The sequence below is a fragment of the Scyliorhinus canicula genome, chromosome 15, assembly GCF_902713615.1.
Source record: "Scyliorhinus canicula chromosome 15, sScyCan1.1, whole genome shotgun sequence".
NCBI lineage: Eukaryota > Metazoa > Chordata > Chondrichthyes > Carcharhiniformes > Scyliorhinidae > Scyliorhinus > Scyliorhinus canicula.
The window spans coordinates 120,633,996-120,659,091 of NC_052160.1; the positions used below are offsets into that span (position 1 = coordinate 120,633,996).

Sequence of the window (25,096 nt, forward strand, 5' to 3'; positions counted from 1 at the left end):
TCACAGCGTTTTGGACATATTGGGCAGGGTTCTCCAGTCCCCCCCGCCGTTTGCTGGTGGCGAGATTCTCTGTTGTTGCTGCTTGTCAATAGGATTTCCCATTGAAGCCACCTCATGCCACAGGAAAACCCATGGGTGGGTGCGCGCTGCTGACAGGAAAGGCCGGAGAATTCCAGCAGATAATTTGGTTGATAGAATACAAAGATCTAACTCTGAACACCAGTTACTTATTGGCGTCAACATATGGAATTTATGTGCTCCCGAAGAGGCACTTGTGGAGCTGGAGCTAAAGTTAATCGAACTCGATACAGCTTCTATCCTGATTAGTTCTGGCGCGAAAATCATAGAATTTTACTGTGCAGAAGGAGGCCATTCAGCCCATCGAGTCTTCACAGGCCCATGGAAAGAGCACCCTACTTAAGCCCACACCTCCTCCCTATCACCATAACCCCACCTAACCTTTTTGGACATTAAGGAACAATTCAGCATGGCCAATCCACCTAACCCGCATATCTTTGGACTGTGGAAGGAAACCGGAGCACCCGGAGGAAATCCATGCTGACACAGGGAGAACGGGCAGACTCCGCACAGACAATGACCCAAGCCGGGAATAGAACCTGGGACTCTGGAGCTGTGAAGCATCAGTGCTAACCAATGTGCTACCGTGCCGTCCATGAAGGCCTCAACGGCCTCTTCCTGGCACCAAGTCGGGTGCAAGGCCACTGCATCGCTTTCATTGTCTTCAATTGGAAGTTACTTATTCTCCCAAGCACATACAGTATAAAGTTTGTATGTGATTATTATTTGTTCAGGTTAATGGTTTGTCACAATTAAACTTACAAACTGAGTAGCTGTGACAATGTTAAACAAACTAACTCATTATAATTAGTTGGTAGGAGAAACCGTGCATTTTTCTTTGGCTGTATGAGCGTCATGTTATTAATTCTAATGCTTTGTAAACCTTGAAATTATAGTATGCAGTAACCCTCTCAAGCAGAAGGGAAAGAAATAAATCCATTATTCCCACTTCTCAATGAAATTATAATTTGTAGTACGCTCCTGGGAAAGCGAAGAAACGTTTTTAAATGTTCTGCAAAACTCTTACTGCTATGATTAGCAACATAGATGACTAACATTGCTAATTGTAAATGCATTCTTGTAGCTGTATTATAATTCATTCATCCACAATGCATGTGCTGTAATGAATCTAATCTTGCAGATATCATGGTTGAAAATATTTCAGTCTCTCAAAATTGCACGCAGGTTTCAGCCTAGATTATATGCTCTGTCACTACTTGTTTGTGTGAAATGAGAATACTTATACCCTTCTCCTTTTCTTAGTCTAGCTTTCCTTCTTGGGTTAAAACAGCAATAAGTATCTGTCTGATTTATTAATCTAGAGCTTGTTACTTCACAAAACGTTCTAATTCATCACAAGGTCTGTGTCACTTTCAGTTCTAAGAATCTCATGGAGCTTATTTTCTATAAATAAAAAGTCAGATTATCAAATTAGTGTCCTACTGAAACATTTGCAATAATTATCAATAAGGAAGATGATACCTTTATCAACATCGTCCCGCCCAACCTGCCTGAGTGCACGAGACAGTCGATCCCAGTACATGCTGTCACCTTCTTTCTTCAACCAGTCAATCAGAATGTTGTTGCAGTCATTGAAACTGGCTAGGAAACAGACATAAATAAATAATGAGAATGACATAGAAGATGTCTCTTACAATCGTAACTCTTCTCTGAAAGCTATTTCCTTTCAGGACTGTTTTTTATGTGTGGTAGTGATCATATTGGCACTTGTGTGTTGGTGCAGAGCAGTTTTGGCTGTGTAAAAATATATAAGTGACAGCATAGGTCAGTCCTTCACTGATTCCTGAGCACACTTAAGACAAATAGTATGAGACTGCCTCCAGCAAATTATCATGAAACTGGAAAATAATTTTTGGGCGGTGTGAAGCCACTAGGTAGGCACAGGACACCCTCGGCACTTTACAAATGTAGCACAGTCTCCATTATGAGAAAGCAGACACTCCCTTCCATTCTCTTATAATACTGCAAAACCCCCATTGGAGTTCTATCTTGGGAGGCAGATTGAAATCCGCAGCCAGATGTAACCTGGATTATAACACTGGTTTGATTTGCTGCATACAGCTATTTGTTTCAGACTAATATTGTGGTGTAACCATGGTCCAGTTGTAAGTTTCCTTCCTGTTTATTGCCTTATTTCCCCTTTCTTTTATTTTGTCGTTATCATTTTTGATCCTTGGGTAATTAATAGACTTGTATCTTTAAGCCAAGCAGCAGAGAGAATAAGGACCTCATTAGTTATAGGAGAGAATACTCTGCTGTTGGCCAAAAGGTCATGCTCTGCCCGGTAACAGGTGGTGATTGGATTCTATCCCATTGGGATGGTTTTCAGAGACCTGAGGGAGCAGTTGAGTCCTAGACACAGAAAGATGAGCACCTGCATTTCTTTCCTTCTCCAGAAAGGCTGTGAATACTGTATTCCTGAAGTGCTGTATTCCTGAAGCTGCAGAGAACCTGAAGGAATGAACCTGCAGAGAATCCATTACAATCTGCAAACAAAGACAATAACCTGTTCTCTCTCTCTCTCTCCAGATTGGCAATGAGTGCTATATTCCTGATACTACAGGTACCTGAAGGAATGTACATTGAAACCTTGAACTGAAAGCAATATTTGAAGAGGAGTAAGGAGCTGGAAACACCCTTCTGAAACAAAAACTTTTTTCCCTTTTGCTTAGGTTTTTCTTCACCCCTTTCTTCCCTGTCTGTCTGTCATGTGTATGTTGAGGGTTGGGGGCAAGTTAAAGTGGGGAATTAGAAATTAGATAATAGTTAATCAGTTGTATTTGCTGCAGATTTCATTATAGTTCTTGTTATAAATAAGCTGACAAACCTGGTGACTGTAATTATTGGGAGACCAAGGGCCAAAGACTTTGGTATTGTTCAAAGAATTATTGGTGTATTCACTTGTGTTGTGACTCCGGGTCAGGTGGGGCTGGAATTGACTGCGCACTAGCCCAGGGTGTCATATCACAGTCAAAGTAAGGAACCGTAGCCATTTAAAAGGGATAGTAAATGCATCTCTGAACCAGCACTTTATTCATTTCAAAGGCAATAAGGTTAATGCATTCATTCTTGTCAGAGTATGTTAGACATAACTTATTAAACCACATTATCTTTCAAAATGTAGGATTAAACATTGATTCTTAAGGGGCAAGTTTAACACTCCTCAATTGGTGAGAAATAAGCTTGGTAGCTGTTAAAATGGCTCCATTTTGCACTAGTGAGATGGATTTAGGCCTCCCTGTGGGACGATGGGGAGCTGGGAGTGCCCACCATCTGCTCTCTGCTGAAAATCAGTGCCCTCTGGCCTCTAATTGCCCAAAGTTCAGGCTGACAGAAAATCTACCCCAATACATTCAAATGCAGGACACTTACAATGAGAATACTTCACATTTTTCGGTTGTAACGCACTAGGATGGAAACATTACAGGCCAGGCTTGATGTGGGAGCATCAGGTCAGTTAGTTGAGATTACCTACTGATTTCTCTGCGTTTCCTGGTCTTGAATAAATTGTCATTTCCCTCCAACATTTCGTCAATCTCCTTCATAATGTCTTTCTCAGGCTGAGTAAGCTTTGCGTGAAGTTCCTCACATTCAACAGTGGTGAGCAGTTCTGCTATTCGAGTCATTTGATGAAGTCCTATATCATCAGCAGCTAAAGGAAAGAATGTGAATATATCCATCAGTAAATGAAAGAGATATCTATGGGACTGTTTTGCGAATGTGTTTTTGCTGCACACAGAATATGCCGTGACCAGCCATACCAATGATACACTCAATTCCATGATGTGTTAACTTTGCTTACAAATTATGAACATTGGGAATAAAGATTTTTCATTAAAATATTTTCAAGATTATCAGCTCACTTCCATCCATTAGAGTATTATTCATGTAGCTGTCAGTGTCCTAGTTTCTTGCAGTACATATTTCCATACAACCCCTGTCTCCAAGGTAGATGGTACCAAGGTAGTTTTCATCTCGGAACCTAACGGTTGCTGTCTCCAAGGTAAGCCCTTTGTGGCTCCTGCCTGAGGCTTACTCAACATCTCACCTGCCTCATTTTAGCACCAGCTTCCACCTGGATCCTGAGCACCTAATGGACTGAGCCTGTATCTGGTGGTCTGATCCACCCCGATCCCTGAGTTCTGTTCCTTCCCCAGGTCCCTGCACCCAATTCAAAAATGAATAAGGGATTTGTCTGGTGCAGGGAACTTCTTTCAACAATTCTTTCCTGTGAAGAAAAGCTCTAGCCCTGGCAGTGAGTAGGACTGGCTAATATGCCAAGGGTTTTTCAAAGATTGAAGCTTCTTTTCTGCTGGTGGTGGGATAGGGTCTTCACTCTTGTGGTGATATGCATCACCGTAAATACACGAGGGGTTAATGTAAATACACGTAGACTAGATAGACACTAGAGGGAGCACCAGAGACATGACACACAGACATTCACCCAATGGGCCAGTAAGATAGGACACGACCAATGGGCTTTCATGAAACACACAGAGGTGACACTACCACAGGGGAGCATTACACCAACCCATATAAAAGGACACAGCACACATGATCTTCCTCTTTCCAGTGGAAACTCTCAGTGAGTACACAGGGTTAACTTGAAACACATCACACCCACCACCTGGATTGTAGCAGACTGGTTCGTCAGTCTGAGTAGCTATAGCAGGATTAACAGGAGAGTTGAATCCAAGTAGGAGAATTATTAACAGTTTAATAAACGTGTTTAAGCTATCTCCAAGTCTGAACCTTCCTTTGTCAGAGTGCACATCAAGGAAGTAGCTTATGCTACGTCAAGAGCATAACAAAACAACTCTAATCAACGAATGCCCTATTATTGAAATAGCAAGGTGTGCTTTTATTCAATAGCTGGTTCCTGAGCTGCCTTGAAACTGGAGATCGGCGCAATTAGAACTGTGGCTGTTTGGCAGCAACCAATAATTTTCCATATAATAGGCTTCAAATACTGGGGGATAGTGAGCTATTTCAGTGAAATATTCTTTCTCATTCTAAAATCCACAGGTTCTGTTTTGTATGCCTTCCTGGTCCTAAAATTATTCTGTGGGATATTTGTGCACAGATCTTAGCACTGACATTAATCTGTGTATGTAAGGTGCCTCTGCTAAAATAGTTGTCAGAAAAATAAATGTTTATCTGTTAATACACTTCATTGTAATTTAAGCTTTGTTGCTTAATATCCAACATAATTTGCCATTTCTTGATACCATTCTGGAATACACAAGCTGTCCAATTCTGTTTATTGCATCTTAACAATAACATTTTAAAATAATAAGGGCAATGAGAATGTGGGAGTATAGGGGGTATGAGGGGCCATGGAGATTAGGAAGAGGGGAATAAGTTGGCATCAATGTTATGAGAGGCCGTAGGCGTGGGTAGAGGGATATGGATTTGCATAGGGGTATTATAGGCGGTGCGGGGGGGATGGCGGGGGGGGGGGGGGGGGGTTGGGTGAGGGATATGAGGTGGCATAGGCTGGCATGCATGGGACAAGGGGAGTGTGTGGGGAATGGGGGGAGTTGAGGAATGAGGGCAGGAGGACTGTTTGCTGTTTTATTTCTTTTAAAAATTTGTTTAACAAAGTGCCAAAGCACAGAGGCAGGCCTTCCGCACAGCCCACCTCTACATCCGACGGCCTCTGCATTCATTCTGGGGCTGGCAGGTCTGACGTCCAATTGAGTCTGCACTGACCCTCCGAAAGAGCACCCTATCTCGGCCCACTCCTCCACCCTATACCCGTAACCCCATCTAACCTTCACATCTTTGGACAGTGAGAGGGATCCTATGCAGACATGGGGAGAACATGCAAACTCCACAAAGACGTTCACCAAGGTCAGAATGGAACACGGGTCCCTGGAGATGTGAGGCAGCAGTGCTAACAATCGTGCCGCCCTGGATTTAAGACGATGCTTGGTGCCAAAAGTATTGGAGACGATAAACATTAGAGAGAAGAGACAAAACCAATCCAATTGTGCAATAGGTGGAAGTGATTCAGTTTGTTTCTTAAGTTCTTAAGACTTATTGGAGCGAGGAAGGTGAAGAGTTCCATAAGTCAGGCAAAGACTGATTTGAAATAGGGGACTCTCCCTCGTGATGAAATTGTACTGGGCTTTATTATCTTAAACAATTGATGCCTTGGTTATGATTAGAACTTAAACATTTCATACTCGTCTTCATTTATTTATATGATTTCACCCTGTTTGTATATTTATGAGTGTGTGTCTCACTTGATCCCTCCTTTCTCTGACTGTTCTCCTTTGACTGTTGATTGTATCAACCCAATCAGAATGTTAATACAATGGAATGAGGTGGAGAAGATTAAAAAATCAAAAAACAACATTCTGAGGGTGAATACCAATGGTTTCAAAACACCACAGGAGCTAACTACAGTTTGGTACAGAATTTCCAATGCCTATTTTCTTTATATTTACAAATTTTATTCTGAATGCTTTGTAATGTACTAATTACATTAGACTAGCATTAGCGTCTATGCACACCATAAGGACCATCATTTTGTCTTAATTGTAAGCACATATAAATGGTCCACATAATAAAAGGCAACCCAACGTCAACAGTATTAAAGTAGCCAGTGGAGGCCAATCCCTATCATTGGATTGCTACAAATCATGGTTCATTTATGGAGATTTTTTTACAATGATGTAGTGTCGAGGGGGTTCTCAAGAGTAAATTTTCATCTGACCTGTGTCCTCTCCTCTGACAGAGAATGCTCTGATGGAGAAAAATAACACTGCTAGTCCTCTTACAAGTCTCATCTCGGGTATGAGCAGAGAATTTCTGTCAGAGTTTAGATTTAAATACATACTTTGGAATTTAGAACCAAGCAAAACTACAATAGGAACCCAACTAAGAATATACCTGGGTTCTATTGTCCGCTCATTTAAATTCCGTTGATCAAAGGGGAAAATAAATCAACCCTTCATATCATAACAAAGAAATATTGGACAACAAGAATGTCAGATGGTAGAAAGTGTTTACATTCTTGTGCGATGCCATGAATTGATGTATTTTACATTCAGATTTCCCTCAGAACAAGTTCCTGATGTTGCTGGGCAGCATGATGAATCAAACCAGAAACAAGGTACTTTTCCACATGGAAGGTACCAAGTTGGAAATAATGTCAGCACATACTGGGCACCTTCATGCCCCTGGTTGCAAAATAGTATGAGCAGAGGTCATGCCTTGCTGATTCACCTCTGGAAGTGGCTTCCAGTTCACTGGTAGAAATGCAACACCAGGTGGAGAAATATCAGGCATAAACTTGAGAGTCATTCAGCAGACTAGAGCGAAAGATGGACAAATCCATCCGTGTTCCATCTGATGTTGTGGCTCTGATAGGCGAGCGCCTCGAGGCCACCATGGGAACGTTTTTAAAAAAAATAATTTTTATTGAAATTTTTACAAAATACAAAATATAAACATCTTAACTCTATTACAATGAACAATACCCCCCCAGCTTCAAGAGCAACTTCAAACAAAAGGAAAGAACAAAAACAAAGAAAAATAAAAAATAAAAAAACAAAAAAGAGAGAGATAGCACCCTCCACTAACCCATGTGCCCATTTCTCCCTCCCCCCCGGGTTGCTGCTGCTATCGGCCTATTTCCCTACCTTTCCGCCAGGAAGTCCAGAAAAGGCTGCCACCGCCTGAAACCCTTGTACTGATCCCCTTCCAAAACTCCCCCAACGCTGGGCCCGCCCAAAACATATGGGTGTGGTTCGCTGGGCTCCCCGAGCACCTAGCACACCTGTCCACTCCCCCAAAAAACCTGCTCATCCTCGACCCAGTCATGTGGGCCCTATGCAGCACCTTGAACTGTATGAGGCTAAGCCTCGCACAGGAAGAGGAGGAATTCACTCTCTCCAGGGCATCAGCCCACGTCCCCTCCCCAATCTCCTCACCCAGCTCCTCTTCCCATTTACAAAGGGTGGTGGTTGATGGCAAATGTTCATCCTGGAGTTCAGTTACTAGTGGTGTACCGCAAGGATCTGTTTTGGAGCCACTGCTTTTATAAGTGACCTGGAAGAGGGTGTAGAAGGATGGGTTAGTAAATTTGCAGATGACACGAAGGTCGGTGGAGTTGTGAATAGTGCTGAAGGATGTTATAGGATACAGAGGGACATAGATAAGCTGCAGAGCTGGGCTGAGAGGTGGCAGATGGAGTTTAATGCGGAAACGTGTTAGGTGGTTCACTTTGGAAGGAGTAACAGGAATGCAGAGTACTGGGCTAATGGCAAGATTCTTGGTAGTGTAGATGAACAGAGAGATCTCGGCATCCAGGTACATAAATCCCTGAAAGTTGCCACCCAGGTTAATAGGGCTGTTAAGAAGGCATATGGTGTGCTAGCCTTTATCAGTAGGGGGATTGAGTTTCGGAGCCACAAGGTCATGCTGCAGCTGTACACAACTCTGATGCGGCCGCTCCTGGAGTACTGCGTGCAGTTCTGGTCACCACATTATAGGAAGGATGCGGAAGCTTTGGAAAGGGTTCAGAGGAGATTTACTAGGATGTTGCCTGGTATGGAGGGAAGGTCTTACGAGGAAAGGCTCAGGAACTTGAGGTTGTTTTCGTTAGAGAGGAGAAGGCTGAGAGGTGACTTAATAGAGACATATAAGATAGTCAGAGGGTTAGATAGGGTGGACAGTGAGAGTCTCTTTCCTCGGATGGTGATGACCAACACGAGGGGACATAGCTTTAAATTGAGGGGTAGTAGATATAGGACAGATGTCAGAGGCAGTTTCTTTACTCAGAGAGTAGTAGGGGTGTGGAACGCCCTGCCTGCAACAGTAGTAGACTCGCCAACTTTAAGGGCATTTAAGTGGTCACTGGATAGACATATGGATGAAAATGGAATAGTGTAGGCCAGATAGGCTTCAGATGGTTTCACAGGTTGGCGCAACATCGAGGGCCGAAGGGCCCGTACTGCGCTGTAATGTTCTATGTTCTATGTTCTAGTTCCTCCACCGAGTCCTCGTCTACCTCCTGCATTACCCGGTACATGTCCGAAATCCTCCCTCCTCCAACCCACACCTCCGAGAGCACCCTGTCCCGTACCCCCACCATGGGAAAGTTGGCAATCACCATGGAGACTGTGGTGCAGCAGATCTTTCTGGGCGCATGCTCGACCATGCACTCCATGGCCACACACCCTCCAAGTGCCCCATCTCCTGCAGGAGTCAAGCTGGGGTCCTCTGCCACCTGCAGGGAGGATGAGCGTCAGTGGAATATCCTAGGAGCCTCCACCCAGGAAACCCCAAAACTGTGCAGCCTTTCACAGCCTTTGCCAGTGCTGGCACAACTGCAGCAGTGCAAGCTGTTGAGGATGATTCTGCCGCTGAGCAGGAGTGTCTAAGTTTAAGATTATGTGCCTCAGTGCAGTGCAGCTAGTCTCCGGACACCTAGAACATAGAACATTCGGCCCATCGAGTCTGCACTGACCCACATTAAGCCCTCACTTCCACCCTATCCCCGTAACCCAATAACCCCTCTTAACCGTTTTTTTTGGACACCAAGAGCAATTTAGCATAGCCAATCCACCTAACCTGCATGTCTTTGGACTGAGGGAGGAAGCTGGAGGAAACCCACGCAGACATGGGGAGAACGTGCAGACTCCTCACAGACAGTGACCCAGCGGGGAATTGAACCTGGGACCCTGGCGCTGTGAAGCCACAGTGCTATCCACTTGTGCTACCGTGCTGCCCAACTTGTGTGTTGTCAGGGAGGTGGTATGTAAATTTTTATTAGGAGTTAATGATGGGGACGTTTTTCATTCTTATTCCTCAAACAACAGCAATGGTTGAGGGCAACTCATCAATAATGATACTCTAGCGGCATCTGGGTCTCCTCAGTGTCTGAACCCAAGAATGGATTTTACAAACTTCCCTGGTGAAGCAATCATTTTCAGCAGCCTTGATGACACAAATGGACCATTCCACAGTTTACGGAGGATGGAGAATTCAATGATTGTGGCATCTTGAAATCGTCCAGCTACTGGACACAAGCAGCTGTACAAAGGAGGAGGGAATAGGGTGAAAGCACTTTTAGAAGATTTGTACACCACAACAGATGACAGAATTGGAGAACTGGTAGTATGTGAATAAACCCCAGGAGTGCCTGGGGAACAATTAACTGGTGCTTCAGGTGTAACTCAAAATATCATTATCCACTAAACTACTTTAAACATTAAATATTCCATGGCGGAAAAGTGGTGTTATCAAAGTGACACATAACACAGGAATGAAGGCCCCCTTATTTTGGGAAGCTGTGAGTAGAACCCCATACTCAGGCACCACTCCGAGGACCAAGGGGTTAAGCTCTATTGAATATCAATTCCACTTGTCTAGGATGCTTGGCTCTCAGGAATAAGTGTGTAGGGCTGTGAAAAGGAAGAATGAGGGTGCCCTCTAGATGTGTGCTTGTTATACCAATTGCATGCTTCCCTCTAATCAGCTGTGCCTCATTGGTCACAAGAGGCATTCATTTGCTTGATATGGAATTTCATCCTTCATTGACAAATCAATTGTGCTAATGAAATATGCAGAATGAAAGGTTTATCATAGAGTTTAGAGGCACGGGGTGATCTCTCATGAGCAACAGCCCCCTTCGAGGTCAGGGATTCTGTTGTTTTCCTCCAACTAACCTCCAGGGTGGGTCAGCATCTCTACATTTTCTCAGCCCATGGCATCCTCATCACTGGAGGGGTGTGGCTGCAATGAGAGACCTGAGCTTTGATGCTGGGGGATAGGAGGGAGGGGGGGTGTTGCCAGGAGGAGCGCATCTTCACTGAGTCATCAGTCTGGGAGATGGGAGAGATGTAGCGCTGCGCCTTTCACATGTGTAGGTGGGAATCTTGCCAGTTCTGATGGTTGAGCAGTGGGTTGCGTGGGACTGGAGTGGGAGTAGAGATGTGAGGCGCAGAGTTGAGACGGGGGCACCAGGTGGTTGTCAGAGGAGGGGAAGAAGGCATCATGACAGGTGGGTAACCTGCGATGTGACTGGGTGGAAGATCACCTTTGAGGTTCAAGGGGTGGGTGAGAGGTTGCATTAGGAGACTGCAGGTGGCAGACCTCCTCTGTCTGTGCAAAGAATGTCATTCATTTTTTTACAGCACGGCTGTCCTATCCTCTTCTGCAGGGAGCTGGCAATCATAAAGGCTGCAATGCCCTCCCAGGTGAGTACGGTCACCTTACTGATGGGATGCTTTCTTAATGTGGGTACAAGGCATCCCTCCGCTGCTGTGTGCCATCCAGGAGACTGGTCAGGGCTCCCTCTGAGAAACGCGGTGCTGGCTTCCTGGTAGCCATCCTCTCGAATGTATCTGGAGCGAGTGTTTCAGCGATTAAGTTAATCCGGGGCAAGCGAATCAGCGGGAGGCCGCCGAGAGCATGACATGATTCAAGTGAGGAAAACATTTTTCTTAAAGAGGCTCAAAGTTCCGTGAGAAATCCTGTCATTGCTGTCGATGGGATTTGCACTGTTTTTCTCACCGGAACTAGCCCGTCACCATTTTCTGGTAAGATTCTACCCATTTGGCTTCTCTGCCATTTCTCTGTTCCCCATTATAAATTCACCCAACTCTGCCTGTAATGGACCCATATTTATCTGAGCCAAACAGTCCCTTTTTACATACCTATAGAGGCTTTTACAGTCCATTTATATATTTTTTGCTAGTTTAAATTTAAATTCATATCATATTCTCTATTTCTTTCTCAGCTTCTTGGTTCTCTTTGGATCGCTGTAGTTGACTGACTTCTTGTTGGCTTTTTGGGCCTTGAAGGTATCTATATTGCTGAAATCTATGTAATAATTTTCTAAAGACTATTCATTGCTCTGTACCATCGTACCTTTCCGTCTATTTTCCCAAACTACCTCAGCTAATCTTTCCCTCATACCTGCAGATTTCTTTTTTTCAAATCCCGCACCCTGGCTTCAGATTGATCTACCTCACTTTCAAATGTAAAATTCTATCACATAATGCTTCTCAATAAACGAGGAAGTAAACCCTAACTCTAACCTTAAACCTGACACGAGAGGAGAAAGAAAGAGAATTAGATAGTTCGAAGAAATTTGGAGTTCATCTTGAAGTACCAAATAAGGAACAGCCAGTCTTATTGCATAGATGGTTCTGTACAAAAAAGGTCCTTGCATATTGAACTTTTTGAGCTATAGCACGCAGCTTGTTCCTTGGGAGTTTGAAGAGCGACTGGGCAATACAGATGTTAGAGTGGATTCTCCCACAGCAGAAAAGTAATCCTGAAAGTAATTTTAGCTCCTTTAACCACATATTCATTGGGGTGTAGATTAATTGGCATAAAGGCTGTGTTTTTGCTGAGAGAAACATTTTAGAGACAAGCGTTTCTGAAATCGTCTAAAGTAGTGATGCAGAAGGGGAACTAAACAAATATGTTTGCGGTGTTTTGACCACATGAGGAGGGATATAACATGACTCTCCTAGTATATCACCCCAAGACTGACAGTGACAGGTTTTCTTTGTGAATTTCATAAATTAAGAAAATTAAAATAATTGTTAAAAGTACTTTAGTTGAAGAAACACGGGCTCTTGCGGAAACAGTAGATATGGGATTCCAGTTGTCAAATATTTTATGGAAAATTCTATATAAGTGGTGTACTGAAACTGTTTTCCCGTTGAATATAACATAGATAATTGTTCCTCAAGGGACAATATTCACTCGAGCGAAAATGTAAATGAAAAATAGATAAAGGATTGACATAAATGATCATGATCAAATGGGTTGATGCGAGTCATCAATTTTCTGATTGTTTCAGGAAAACAAGTGTTTGTATTAAAAGATTATTGGACGTCCTAAAAGATAGGCACCTTACGATAATGGAAAATCATTCTTTCTTTGATTTGTTTTGAAATATTGTACATATTATTTGCTACTTTTTGTTTGGAAAATGTAATCCAGTAATTGTATATATTAAGGTTCAGTTGGGGGATGGGGGTGGGGTGGGCACTCATTTGATAATGACTTGTGCAAATGTAAACAAACACTTCCATGGCTACATCCATGCCCCGGAGAAGGAGCATGCAGTGTCCATTGGTACTGAAGCCTTCTATACCCAGTGGGTGTCACAGGGGCTGGTGTGCATTATCAGTCTCGGCAATGACATTTGATTTACTAAGTTGTGTTCAATGTTTTGGCTTTCCGTTACAGCGCATTTTAAAGGGATGTTAATCCGTTAAATAGCCCATTTAATTTAACTGTGTACTCATAGGAGCTATACATGTGTGATGTTTCATTTTGCGAATTAAAAGAAATTGAGTAAAGACTTAGGGGCAGCAGGGTAGCATGGTGGTTAGCATAAATGCTTCACAGCTCCAGGGTCCCAGGTTCGATTCCCGGCTGGGTCACTGTCTGTGTGGAGTCTGCACGTCCTCCCCCTGTGTGCGTGGGTTTCCTCCAGGTGCTCCGGTTTCCTCCCACAGTCCAAAGATGTGCGGGTTAGGTGGATTGGCCATGCTAAATTGCCCGTAGTGTCCTAATAAAAGTAAGGTTAAGGGGGGGGTTGTTGGGTTGCGGGTATGGGGTGGATGCGTGGGTTTGATAGGGTGATCATGGCTCGGCACAACATTGAGGGCCGAAGGGCCTGTTCTGTGCTGTACTGTTCTATGTTCTACTACCTTCTGGTCTCCTCCTTTACCAACTGGCAATAAGAGATTTAACAGGAGAGAAAAGGACTGCAGGCGGACATGGTGGACACAATCGCAGAGAATGCAAAGGGCATTTGAAGGGTTCCAAGTAGTAGATGTAGGCTGGGGAGCGCATTGAGAGTGCTTGGGATACAGAGGGATTCAATCATCGGGGAAGTTAACAAGGTCTCTTTGTTGGGGTAGGGGGGAAGCATTCAGACTCTTCCTGATCCACAAGCAATGCTGGAAAGGCTCTAATGCTCTCCATCCAGCAGTCCATGTCTCTATTAGCTTCCAGGCTTCTCAGTCACTGTTAAATAAGGAGCAATTAATACATTTTAGGCACACATCCCCAGCAAAATATTTAAATTTGGGACTCCTTCCTGGGAGTGGGTTGGTTGGCTGCACCCCACCGGCCACCATTAAAACAGGAAAAGCGCAGCTTCCAGGCACGTTCAGTAAGCTATTAAGGTTTCAGTGATTGACAATGTTGAATATTGAGACCAATTGAGCCCCATAGATCTCAATCAAATCCATCGGTAGCTATTTCAACATTATTCCTGGGACACTTACGTTGCAAATTGACATTTATTTTTGTCTTTCAAATCTCATTACGTTGCATGTTTGCTCTACATGACAGTGATGATATAATATAGGTGAAAATATAAAATGGCTGGGGAATTAACGTCAACGTGTATCAGACATTGTGACTAAATGACACCCATAAAGGTAATGAATGTTCTTTATTTTTTCTTTTCTCAACAATTTTCCCCTTCTCCTGACTATCAGTCTTGAGGATGTTGGTACTTTCTAGAGATACAGTTCTATAGGTCATCGGGGCTTTCCTCTATTACCTCAATAAAGTGACCACTATTCTCCCATAAGCTTGAACAGTGAAAGCTAATAAATTATTTAGCCATTAGGGGACAATACTTCTGACACTCGTCACGCCCTTATCTAACATCCATATGCCTTAATTTGCAACAGGGGATCTCGTAATGCCATCAGGAATCAGTATCCTGTCTCGCTCTACTCTCCTTTGCCTAAGACCATGATGCCCATTGAAGTACTTCCATTGCTGAGTTACCTCAACAAAATCAGATGGTGAAACCTGGGATACTCCTGATATTTAATGGTTCAAATTGTTCTTTAATAAACTGAGTTAACGGAGTTATAAAAAATAATTTCTGACCTACCTTATTATAATTTGAAATTGGGCGCTATTATTTTCAAACCAGTGTTCATTTTCTATTCTTTTAGTGACTGAACTAATGTGCATTCTATAATAGGAGCTGTAATAGGATACATGTCATTGTACAACACATAAACTAAATAATAAAGGATCATTGCTTTAAAAGTGGACTCGAAGTCATTCAAATCATTATTAAGCAATTTGTAAATCAATCTTTATACTGTAGCAGCATCATTCTTACAGGAGAGAGCCATAGGTTTGAAAGCTGTGGAGTGCAAACCCCACCATATGTGCAGTAACTGCACCAATATGTTTGCTTTGGATAAGTAAATAAACTAACTCAATGATGATGATGTTATACATGTTCCACAATGGGATTATTACAGTATGTGGAGGATGAAATGGGGTGCAGAAAATTGTCAGGCATTGGTGAAACATTCCCACACTAAACAACCTTCAATACTGTGCCGATGCTTGTGGTAAAAGAATGTGAGGCAGAGGTGTTGATCCATTTAAAATGGTAAGGGATTGGCTCCTATTAAGAGAACTGGATCAAGTGAGAAATCTGCTTCAAGAATGAATTCCCCAAGCGAATTTGAATGTCATGAATCTATGTACATTTAGAAAAAACAGATTTTCTTTTGCTGTGATATTTAATTTCAACCATTCCTTTTGTTAAAAGAGACAGATTTTGATGATCATTTATTAGGCCTGTGGAGTTGAGGACAGATTGGGGGAGAAAGTGACATCAGTAGACAGCTTGTGGGCCAAGGGTGTTTCCCCCACCCCCTCTAGCTCCTGCCATCTCTTCACCAAATTCAGGCCTTCATCTGTGGGTTGAATTTTACAGGGAAAAATGGTAGGAGTGAGATCTGAATAGATAATAACATTTTAAAGATCTGTCACCACAACCAGCCCATAGAAGCAGGACAAGGATTGAACAACTGGCATGCTTCCAGGAGGTGGGTTGGCAATTTAAATAGTTTAATGAGACTGGCAGCCTGTGAGTTTGAGTAGATAACCATTTTTTCCAGGCCTTCATAGAATTTACAGTACAGAAGGAGGCCATTCGGCTCATCGAGTCTGCACCGGCCCTTGGAAAGAGGACCCTATTTAAGCCCACACTTCCAACCTATTGCCGAGACCCAGTAACCCCATCTAACCTTTTAGACACTAAGGACAATTTAGTATGGCCAATCTACCCAAATTCCACGGGCGGGATTCTCCTGAATCCAACGATGGCCCGATGTCGGCGTAAGAAAATGGCGCGAACCACTCTGGCGTCGGACCAAACGGAAGTTATGGAATCCTCCCCACTTCCAGGGGCTAGGCCGGCGGCAGAGGGGTTGGCGCCACGCTAACCAGCGGTGAAGAGCCGGCGCGAGTTTGCGCATGCTTAAAATGCCAGCGTGGTCCCAAGTACGCACAGACCGGCCGACGTATTCTTGCGCATGCGCAGGGGGGTGTCTTCTCTGCGCCGGCCATGGCAGAGCCCTACAGAGGCCGGCGCGAAAGGACGGAGTACCCCCACGCCACAGGCCCGCCCGCAGATCGGTGGGCCCTGATTGCAGGCCAGGCCACCGTGGGGGCCCCCTCCGAGTCCCCCCGAGGTCCGTCCCAAGCAGCCTACCAGCCAGGTACCGCCGTGTGGGACCATGCCCATTTCACGCTGACGGTACTGGCCAGAAACCGACGGCCGCTCGGCCCATCGGGGCCTGGAGAATTGCAGGGGGATCCGCTGCCAACGGCGCCCTACCGGCGTGGCATGAGCCCCGCCCCCACCTGAAAACCGCACCAGAGAATACGGCAGCCGGTGTCGGAGCGGCGGGACGGGATTCGTGCCACCTCCCCAGGATTCTCCGACCCAGCCGGGGGGGGGGGGGGGGGGGGGGGGGGGTCAGAGAATCCCGCTGCGGGGGGGGTTCAGAGAATCCCGCTGCCGGGGGGGGGGGGGGGGGGGTGGTCAGAGAATCCCGCTGCACATCTTTGGACTGTGGGAGCAAACTGGAGAACTCGGAGGAAACCCACGCAGATATAGGGAGAAAGTGCAAACTCCACACAGTCACCTGAGGCCGGAATTGAACCCGGGTCCCTGGAGCTGTGAGGCAGCAGTGCTAACCACTGTGCCACCATGTCGCCCAGGAAATCTGAGAGCTCAAGGGAGTTGAGTACAGCTTGAGGGAGAAAGTGCCATTACTAGGCTACTTGGGGAGCAAGGATGTTTCCCCCTCCCCCACTAGATCCTGCGATCTCTTCACCCAAATTCAGGCCTTCACCCCACAAAAACCCATGAGACCCTTAGTCCCCCCCATAGGATTTGCAATCACAACCCCCTTGTGATTGGACAACATGTCCCCACTTCCAGGGTCAGGAAAGACATTATTAATTTATTGTTCTGGAGAAGCCAAAGAGTTATTGGAAGCATCAGTTGACCAAAGTTGATCAATTAAAAAAAAAACAAATATCCCATTCATATAAAATGTGCAATGTGAAGACGTTTACTGCCCCACCTCCATACTAGGTTGTAGATCGGACGCACTTGCCCCTGCAATTAGTCTGCCTTCTAGGGAGTGAACCTATCATTGAGAGAAGGTACATAGAGCTGGATTCTCCATTCTGTAGACTAGGTGCTCCTGTCAGTGGAGATTCACTCCTGGTCTCCTCTGGTGCTAGGAACAATTCCCTCTCCTTTCAAATTACAAATTTATGTATGGTAGAGAATTCACAGGATTCTGTTGGAATCTGAGTATTGGGCCACCACTTTGAGCAGGTGGGCTAATATCGAGAGCTGGTGACTTTCCCTCCACACCTCCACCCCCTGATGACAAGTAGGGGCATCCTGCCTCCCAACATCACAGAAATAACGGGTTACCTCCCTCACAGCATGCACGCATGAGGGCGACCCCATCAGACCACCCCATTAGTCCACCCTACCAGACCCCCCATTAGATCCCCATTAGGGATTCCCAGCAGACTCCTCCATTAGACCCCTCCATCAGAGAGACCCCGATCAAACCACTCCATCAGATCCCCACTGCCCCATCAGGCCCCCAATAGAGACACCTGCCTGAAAGCTTAAGAGCAGTCCAGGTAGTAGGGTGAAAAATCACAGCATTTTCACTTACCCTTTCCTAACATTTGCTCCCTCAGACAAAAGTGTTTAAAGCAGCAGCTGTTACAAGTGTCAGAGGCTTCCTTGAAAGCCCAGTACACTTCCAAGGCCTTCAAATCCCATCTACGCCTTTGAAGTGCAAATCATTCATTCAGTTTTTCACAGCAATACATTACATTGGTCAGTGATGGACAGTTTTATTATTCCAGAGACAACTGCTTGGTGCATTGTTGATCTATCTTTCCCGTCATGCTTGAATGCATCTGCAGTACCTCGCTTTGATGCTAACCACAATGTTCATGAACATTCTTGCTCTGATTCACAGCTCTTTACCACATTAAAAGTTCAGTAAGAAATCTTACAACACCAGATTAAAGTCCAATAGGTTTATTTGGAATCACTAGTTTTCGGAGCGTAGCTCCTTCATTCCCTGATGAGGCCACCCCAGTCCAATGCCGGCATCTCCATATCATGACATTAAAAGCTGTTAAGTGCTTTGACTTCCTCTTTTTAACAGTATGATGAGGGGTCTCTGTAGGGGTCTCTGTTTGAGGTCTGATAGGGGTCTCTAATGGGGGTTTGATGGTGGGGGGGGGCTGATGGGGGAGTCTGATGAGGAAATGATGGGGGGTCTGATGGGAGGCTGGGAGGGCTTGAGGGTGGTTGGATGGGGGGGTAGGTTTGCATTGTTGGACCAATGGGCTTTGGGGGCATCTCTGTTATGCACTGATCCCCTTTGACCCAATTTCCTGTTCACCATGTCAGGACCAAACTTGTAAAATACCTTCACCTATTCACGCCCGTGTGAATCCCGGCTGTGGGGCTACAGAATCCGGCTTTGGGCCCGATAATTGGATGCAAATAGATGCAAATGAACCATTTGCATGGTGCTGCCAGAACGGGGTGTGCAGCTCACTGCCACCACTGTCCTCCTAACTAAAGGGATCCCCACAGATACCCTCTGACTAGAGGGACACCCACAGGGAGCCCTGACTAAAGAGCTCCCCCCCCCCCCCCGCCACAGCATCCACCCCTTTCATCAGAGACGCCGCCCTCCAGAAAAATAGACCCCTGTCTGGAAGCTAGAGATCAGTCCAGACAAGTGCAATGAAAAAAATTACAACTGCAACTCTTACCTGGAAGCACCATGGGCGCGATTCTCCAAAATGGAGACTAAGGGCACGATTCTCTGCACCTTCAGGGGCTAGGCCCACCCCGGTGCGGTTGGCGCCCACCGGCCATCGGGATAGGGGCCTGGAGCCACACCAACCGGCGCCGAAGGGCCTCCGTCGGTCAGCGCAAGTCGGCGCATGCACGGAAGCGTCAGCACATGCTGCCGTAATCCCCGCACATGGGCACAGGGAGTCACTTCTACATTGGCTATCGCGGAGGACCACAACGGCCGACCCCGACCACGGGCCAGGCCACCGTGGGGTCACATCCTGGGGCAAGAGCCCCCCGCAACACCCGAGGAACCCCGAAACCAGCCTGCGCGCCAGGTCCCACCGGTAAGGGACCTACTTTGATTTACGCCGGCGGGACCGGCTACAGGCGGCCGGGTCTTCGGCCCATTGTGGGCTGGAGAATTCGGGTGGCCCCGCGGCCATTGAGTCGCACGGGCCCCGCCATTCTCCGAGGCGGGCGGCGAGACTCACGCCACGCCGGGTTTTGGGGGGTGGGAGAATTGGAAGGACAGCGGGGGCGGGATTCACGCTGACCCCCCATGATTCTCCCACCCAGCGGGGGATCAGAGAATCCCGCCCTAAGTGTTTGCGCCGTCGTGAACGCTATTGCGTTTCACGACGGCGCAAACACTTAGGGCGACATTCACGATGGTGCGAAACGGGCGCGGGGACAACCAATTCTTGCATCCACAGGGAGCCATCATGGTGCTGGAGCGATTAACGCCACTCCAGCCTTACATCCTGGCACAGACTGGGGGCAGCGCCAACCCACCCATGCGCAGTGGCGAAGCGCCATCCGACGCATGCGCGGCAGACTCACGGAATGCTCTAGACCGGCGCAACATGGCGCGAGGGTTCTGGGGCCGGAAGCGGAACAAGTAGGCCCCCTCCGATGAAGGAGCGCTTTTCCCCGCCCCACAGGCCGCCCCCGACCCTTCACGCAGAGTTCCCGCTGGCAGCGAGCAGGCGTGAACAGCGGCAGCAGGACTCTGCCGTTTCCGCGTGGCCGCTTGGCCCCTCCGGGCCGGAGAATCGGCGGCCCGCGACTGGCGCCGCGCCAAACGCGCCGGAGCAAATGGCGCCGATTTTCCGCACATCGGAGAATCGCGCGCCGGCAGCAGGGAGGCGTGGCGCGGTTGCGGCGATTCTCCGGCCCAGCGTGGGGCTCGGACAACCGGACCCCATGTGTCCATTCCTCGAAGAAGAACATCTGTGAGGCGTCTAGACGCCTCAGACCCATTAACAGTATGCCGGTCATAACTTTCTAGTAGTGGGCTGGGATTGACAGCTTCCATAAACCAGCTGCAGCCTTGATTCATTAAATTAGGGGATCTCTTTGGGGGGTCCCTCTAGTAAGAAGTGGGTGGGGGCTCCTTCAAGTAGGGAGCCGTGGTGGGGTCTCCCTATGAATTGGGACCCTGGGGGGGAGTCTCCTGATTAAAGGAGTCTCTGGGTGGGCGAGGAGGGGGTGACAAGGCAGGGGGGAGGTCTGGTAGAGGAGGAGCAGGCTGATAGTGCATTTTGCAGGAGGAAGGCGGCACTTGGATGGACCTTGGGGGCAACACCCCTCAGGGGTAACCCCGCCTTGGCCCACCAGTTGGCTCAGCATGTGATCCGCTCCCACGTGATTCCCAGGCAAGGGGACTGGGGAATCATGGAGGGTCTGAGCATAGGATGCCGGGCCCACTAAGAGAATGCAAATAGGTCAATAAGACCCATTGCATTCAGTTGCAGCCTCCTCCTGACGTGCGGTTGTGGACCTCGATCCTGGACCAGCGGCGGGGTTCACCGCCCGGCGTTGATCCCGATTTTCCCCTGATGCCCAATTTTATAGCCCATCGGGGAACGTGATCTGGGCATTGCGGGAAGAGAATCCAGCCCAGTATGTTAAAGGTTCTATACAGATACAGTATATTGTTGTGTGGAAACGTGTATGAAAGCTTCATTTTTTTTTCTTTTGCCAATTCTTTACTTCTAGTTTCTTTGTTTTACTTTATGTTTTTCGTTGTTCGGTGTCGCAACCAGTTCTGATATTTAAAATCCCCCTTTATCTTTTTTTGTTGTCATCATTGTTTTAAATTTTATGAGCTTTCTGCTTCCCTTAGTCACCCTGAGCTTCTTGAAAGAATTGACCCGTTTAGTTTTTTTTTTACCAGTTTTGTAAACTTCACAGGTCACTGAATTTTCAGCCTCAGCTGCAGTTTTTTTGAGACTGAAAGCAAAAATAGCTCTTGGAATTGCGGACTGGTTACTTTTTAATTGACTGTATGGGTGTGGTGTGCAAAATGTACAGTTTTTAACAATTGTTTATGATATGCGTGCTTCCACCAAGAACCTTTTTACAAAGTCTGGGAAATGTCAACTGCTGCACTCTATTATTCTTCAAATGTTTACCGGCACCCAAATGGACGGTCCTTTCATCTAGATCTCAGAATGAACAAACTTCTGAAAGGAAAAGCAATAACACAGTGTCCTTGTAGTACATTAAGCAGGTATATACTCTTAACGCTAGTCAAAGATCCTCAGAAAGAATAATTCAGATTGTGGGAAACTGAGTTATAGTTTGGGCAGCTGTTGCATAATCCAAAAAGCTGCATACCATTTGTCCCATTTTAAATATTTTAGCAGCCAGTAGAGGGAGATATTGATTTGAAGTAGAATGTTCCATTCCATTACCAAATTAAAACATATCTCCTCAAATAATCCTGTTACACATTTAATTAGGTAGCAATATAAAAATTATCCTATTGGAAAGCATTGGACCTGCTCTCCCCTTCAGTAGTTCTTTTTTTTACATATCTGGGGTCGTGAACACACTGATAGGTCCTCAGGATGTGAATAGAAACAGAAATTGGATGCTTGTCTCATCTGAATTGAATGCATTATTTAATTGATTTCAACGTTCAAAAACGTCTCAAGTGCATGACATATATAACGTACATCCCATAGACCAGGGAACACCGGTCCAGGAAAAGTTATAAATGTAAACCTGCACATTCCCAGGCCCTGGTAATATTTTATTCCAGAGCCTTTTCTATATCTGTTCATGGGATGACTTCGGAATGCTGAAAAAGCTGCAAGTCTGATACTACTGTCTCGCCTTTCACAGACGGATGAATAATTAAAAGGTTAGCTGTCGCACAGTAAGAATCGAGTTGCAAACTCTTAAAAGAAAATTACCTTCGTTGTTCACTTAAAATAATCAGGTTTTCACCTGATGCATTTTTAAAAATCGTCACTGGGGAACAATATGATTGCCATTGTCCCAGATGACCATAAGCTGCTTCCACTTTAAGAGGGAGACCTGACCAGTGGTGATTTGATCACCACACCTCAGGGGAGGAGCAAGGTTGAGAAGGCAGAGCCTTCATGAATAACCTCAGCTTATACAGGCTTTGAACCCACGCTGTTGGCCTTGCTCTGCATTACAAACCAGCTGTCCAGCCAACTGAGCTAAACATGCACTTGAGCAAAGTGCTTTATTTCTAAATCAGGTAAAGGGAAAGGTGATGTTGTGACTATGAGCTATTTTAATTGTCCAAGAATACATTGTGACCAAACAGAAATACATTTCAGTGGAGATTCTTTTCTGACAAATCAGGCGAATCAATGGGCAGCATTTTGCACTTTTGGCTGGGATCCTGAAGTCAGATTCACATGCAAATCCTGACTCCACAGAGCGCCGGGAGCTAATGGGATGCCCTCCAGCATGTGGGGAGCTGCAGTTTGCTGTTAAAAAGACAAAAAAAAAAGTGATTTGTATGTTTATAAAAGCAAAATACTGCAGATGCTGGAAATTTGAAATAAAAGCAGAAAATAATGGGCAGACTCAGCAGGGTCTGGCAGCATCTGTGGAGAGGAAAGCAGAGTTAATGTTTTGAGTCTGTTTGACTTCTTCAGAACAGAAGAAGGGTAGAAATGTGATGGATTATATAGTTGGAGAGGGGATGCAGAAAATGGAGCAGAATAGATGGTCAGGGATAGGTGGGAGGTCAGGAGAGATTGACAATGATGTCATGGACACAAGACAAAAGGAGTGTTAATGATAATATAGAAGACAAACAAATGTGGTCAAACAACATTGCATTAGCCCAGGCTGTTTTTACTCTGGTCAAGTTCACCTCTGGCTCCTAAAAGCTTTCTGCTCTTGCAAAATAAGATTCTTTTTAAAAACATGACTACTGCAGTCAAACACATGCAAACCCAGAGTATTAACTCTTCAAATGTTTACAATGGAATATACCTAGGGCGTTATACACCACTGGAATCGGGATGGGTTGCGGCCGGTTGATCCTGGGATAGGCCTTTCCCAGGATTCCTAATGGCCGTTACGCCAACGAGATCTAACCAGATCTCTGGGATGTCGTAATCTGGATCCCACCAACAATGGGCGGGGTCCAGACTCGCATACTTAAGTGAGCTTAAAAGTCCACTTAAAGATGTCTCCGCCTGATCGAATGGCACCTGGCACCTACCGGCCTCTCCGAGGAGACCCCAATTGGGCACCAATTAGTAATGGTCCCCAGAAATGGAATGGCACTTGGGGGGATCTCCCAGGCGATTGGAGGCTCCTGGGTGTTTGGCCTCCAGGCAGGGTGGCACACTGGCACTTCTGATGACACCCAAGCACCTTGGTACTGCCAGCCTGGCAATGTCAAGGTTGCAGGCTGACATTTTACCCATGCTGGAGATCAGGCCTGTGTGAGGTGGGGATCGGGAGGGTCCGAGGACTCTCTTACAGGTGAGACGTTGGGGGAGGGGTGTGAAAACCAACCAAATAGTGATGATTATGTAATGGATATCCCGAAGTCTCCCGCTTTTGAGAATGCCGTCTGAAATCCCCACCTTGATCAAGATTCAGATGTGCATAATGGCACCTTGGGCAAAATTTTCACTGTTGAACCATGTATATATATGGTTGGCCCTGGACAGAATGCTGGTGAATCTGTGATAAGAATAAGCTATTCCGATAAAGATGCTGGAGTACAGATAGCTGAACCGGATATTAGACTAGCAGAGCACAGATATGTTGCATTTTCTATTTACTCTTTGTTTGTCCATTGAATACAGAGAGCAAGAGGTTATTCTGTTCATCATCGATTTCTTTGACACACTCCATTGTGTAGAAGTGAAAGTGAGAACTATTATGGCTGAATGCTTGGCCGTTCCTGATCTTGATGGGCGGAGTGCTCAGCTGATGGTCGTCCTTGGCAGGTTTTGTAGAAAAATTAATTATGTACCCTTTCCACTTCTTAAACATAGCCAGGTTCTTTCCAAAAAACAATAATGATAGCTTATGAAAATCTTCAAGGGTAACTATTTTTGGGAAGGATTGTATTTTGTACAGTCACATGTAAACGTAATGAAAATGCATGTGTCATCATGGATCACATTATATTCAGTGATTAATTGTAAGTTTGGGTGTCTTCATTATTTATAGGATTCATCACACTCATTTAACCTGAATATTTGGTCGTATGCAGTTCCATATATTGAAGAATATTGGTGTAAATTATCTGAATGACACCTATGATTTTGTGCAAAAATCTATACTTTGAACGTTTAATTTAAAACTACCAAATCGAGTTCTCATAGAATCTACAGTGCAGCAGGAGGCCATTCAGTCCTTTGAGTCCGACCTGTCCCTTGGAAAGAGCACCCCACTTAAACCCACACCTCCGCCCTATCCCCATAACCCAATAGCCCTACATAACCTGTTTTGGACACAAAAGGCAATTTACCTTGGCCAAACCACCTAACCTGCACATCTTTGGACTGTGGGAGGAAACTGGAGCACCCGGAGGAAACTCTCGCA

The 25,096-nt window shown here is 45.7% G+C and overlaps 1 protein-coding gene across 3 annotated transcripts in view; it reads right to left on the reverse strand.

The window, feature by feature from the left end:
- LOC119978591 (transmembrane and death domain protein 1-like) overlaps window positions 1–25,096 on the reverse strand; it is a 42,073-nt gene that overhangs the window by 11,203 nt on the left and 5,774 nt on the right. For 2 of the 3 annotated variants that reach the window (XM_038820357.1, XM_038820356.1), the window contains exons 2-3: window positions 3,575–3,751; window positions 1,561–1,680 (exon numbers count right to left, since the gene is read on the reverse strand). In XM_038820357.1, coding sequence (XP_038676285.1) covers window positions 1,561–1,680; window positions 3,575–3,725 — 271 coding nt within the window. In that variant the 5' untranslated portion in view covers window positions 3,726–3,751. Of the gene's footprint in view, window positions 1–1,560; window positions 1,681–3,574; window positions 3,752–6,820; window positions 6,894–25,096 lie in introns of those variants that run through there. The other variant, XM_038820355.1, reaches the window with a different exon arrangement.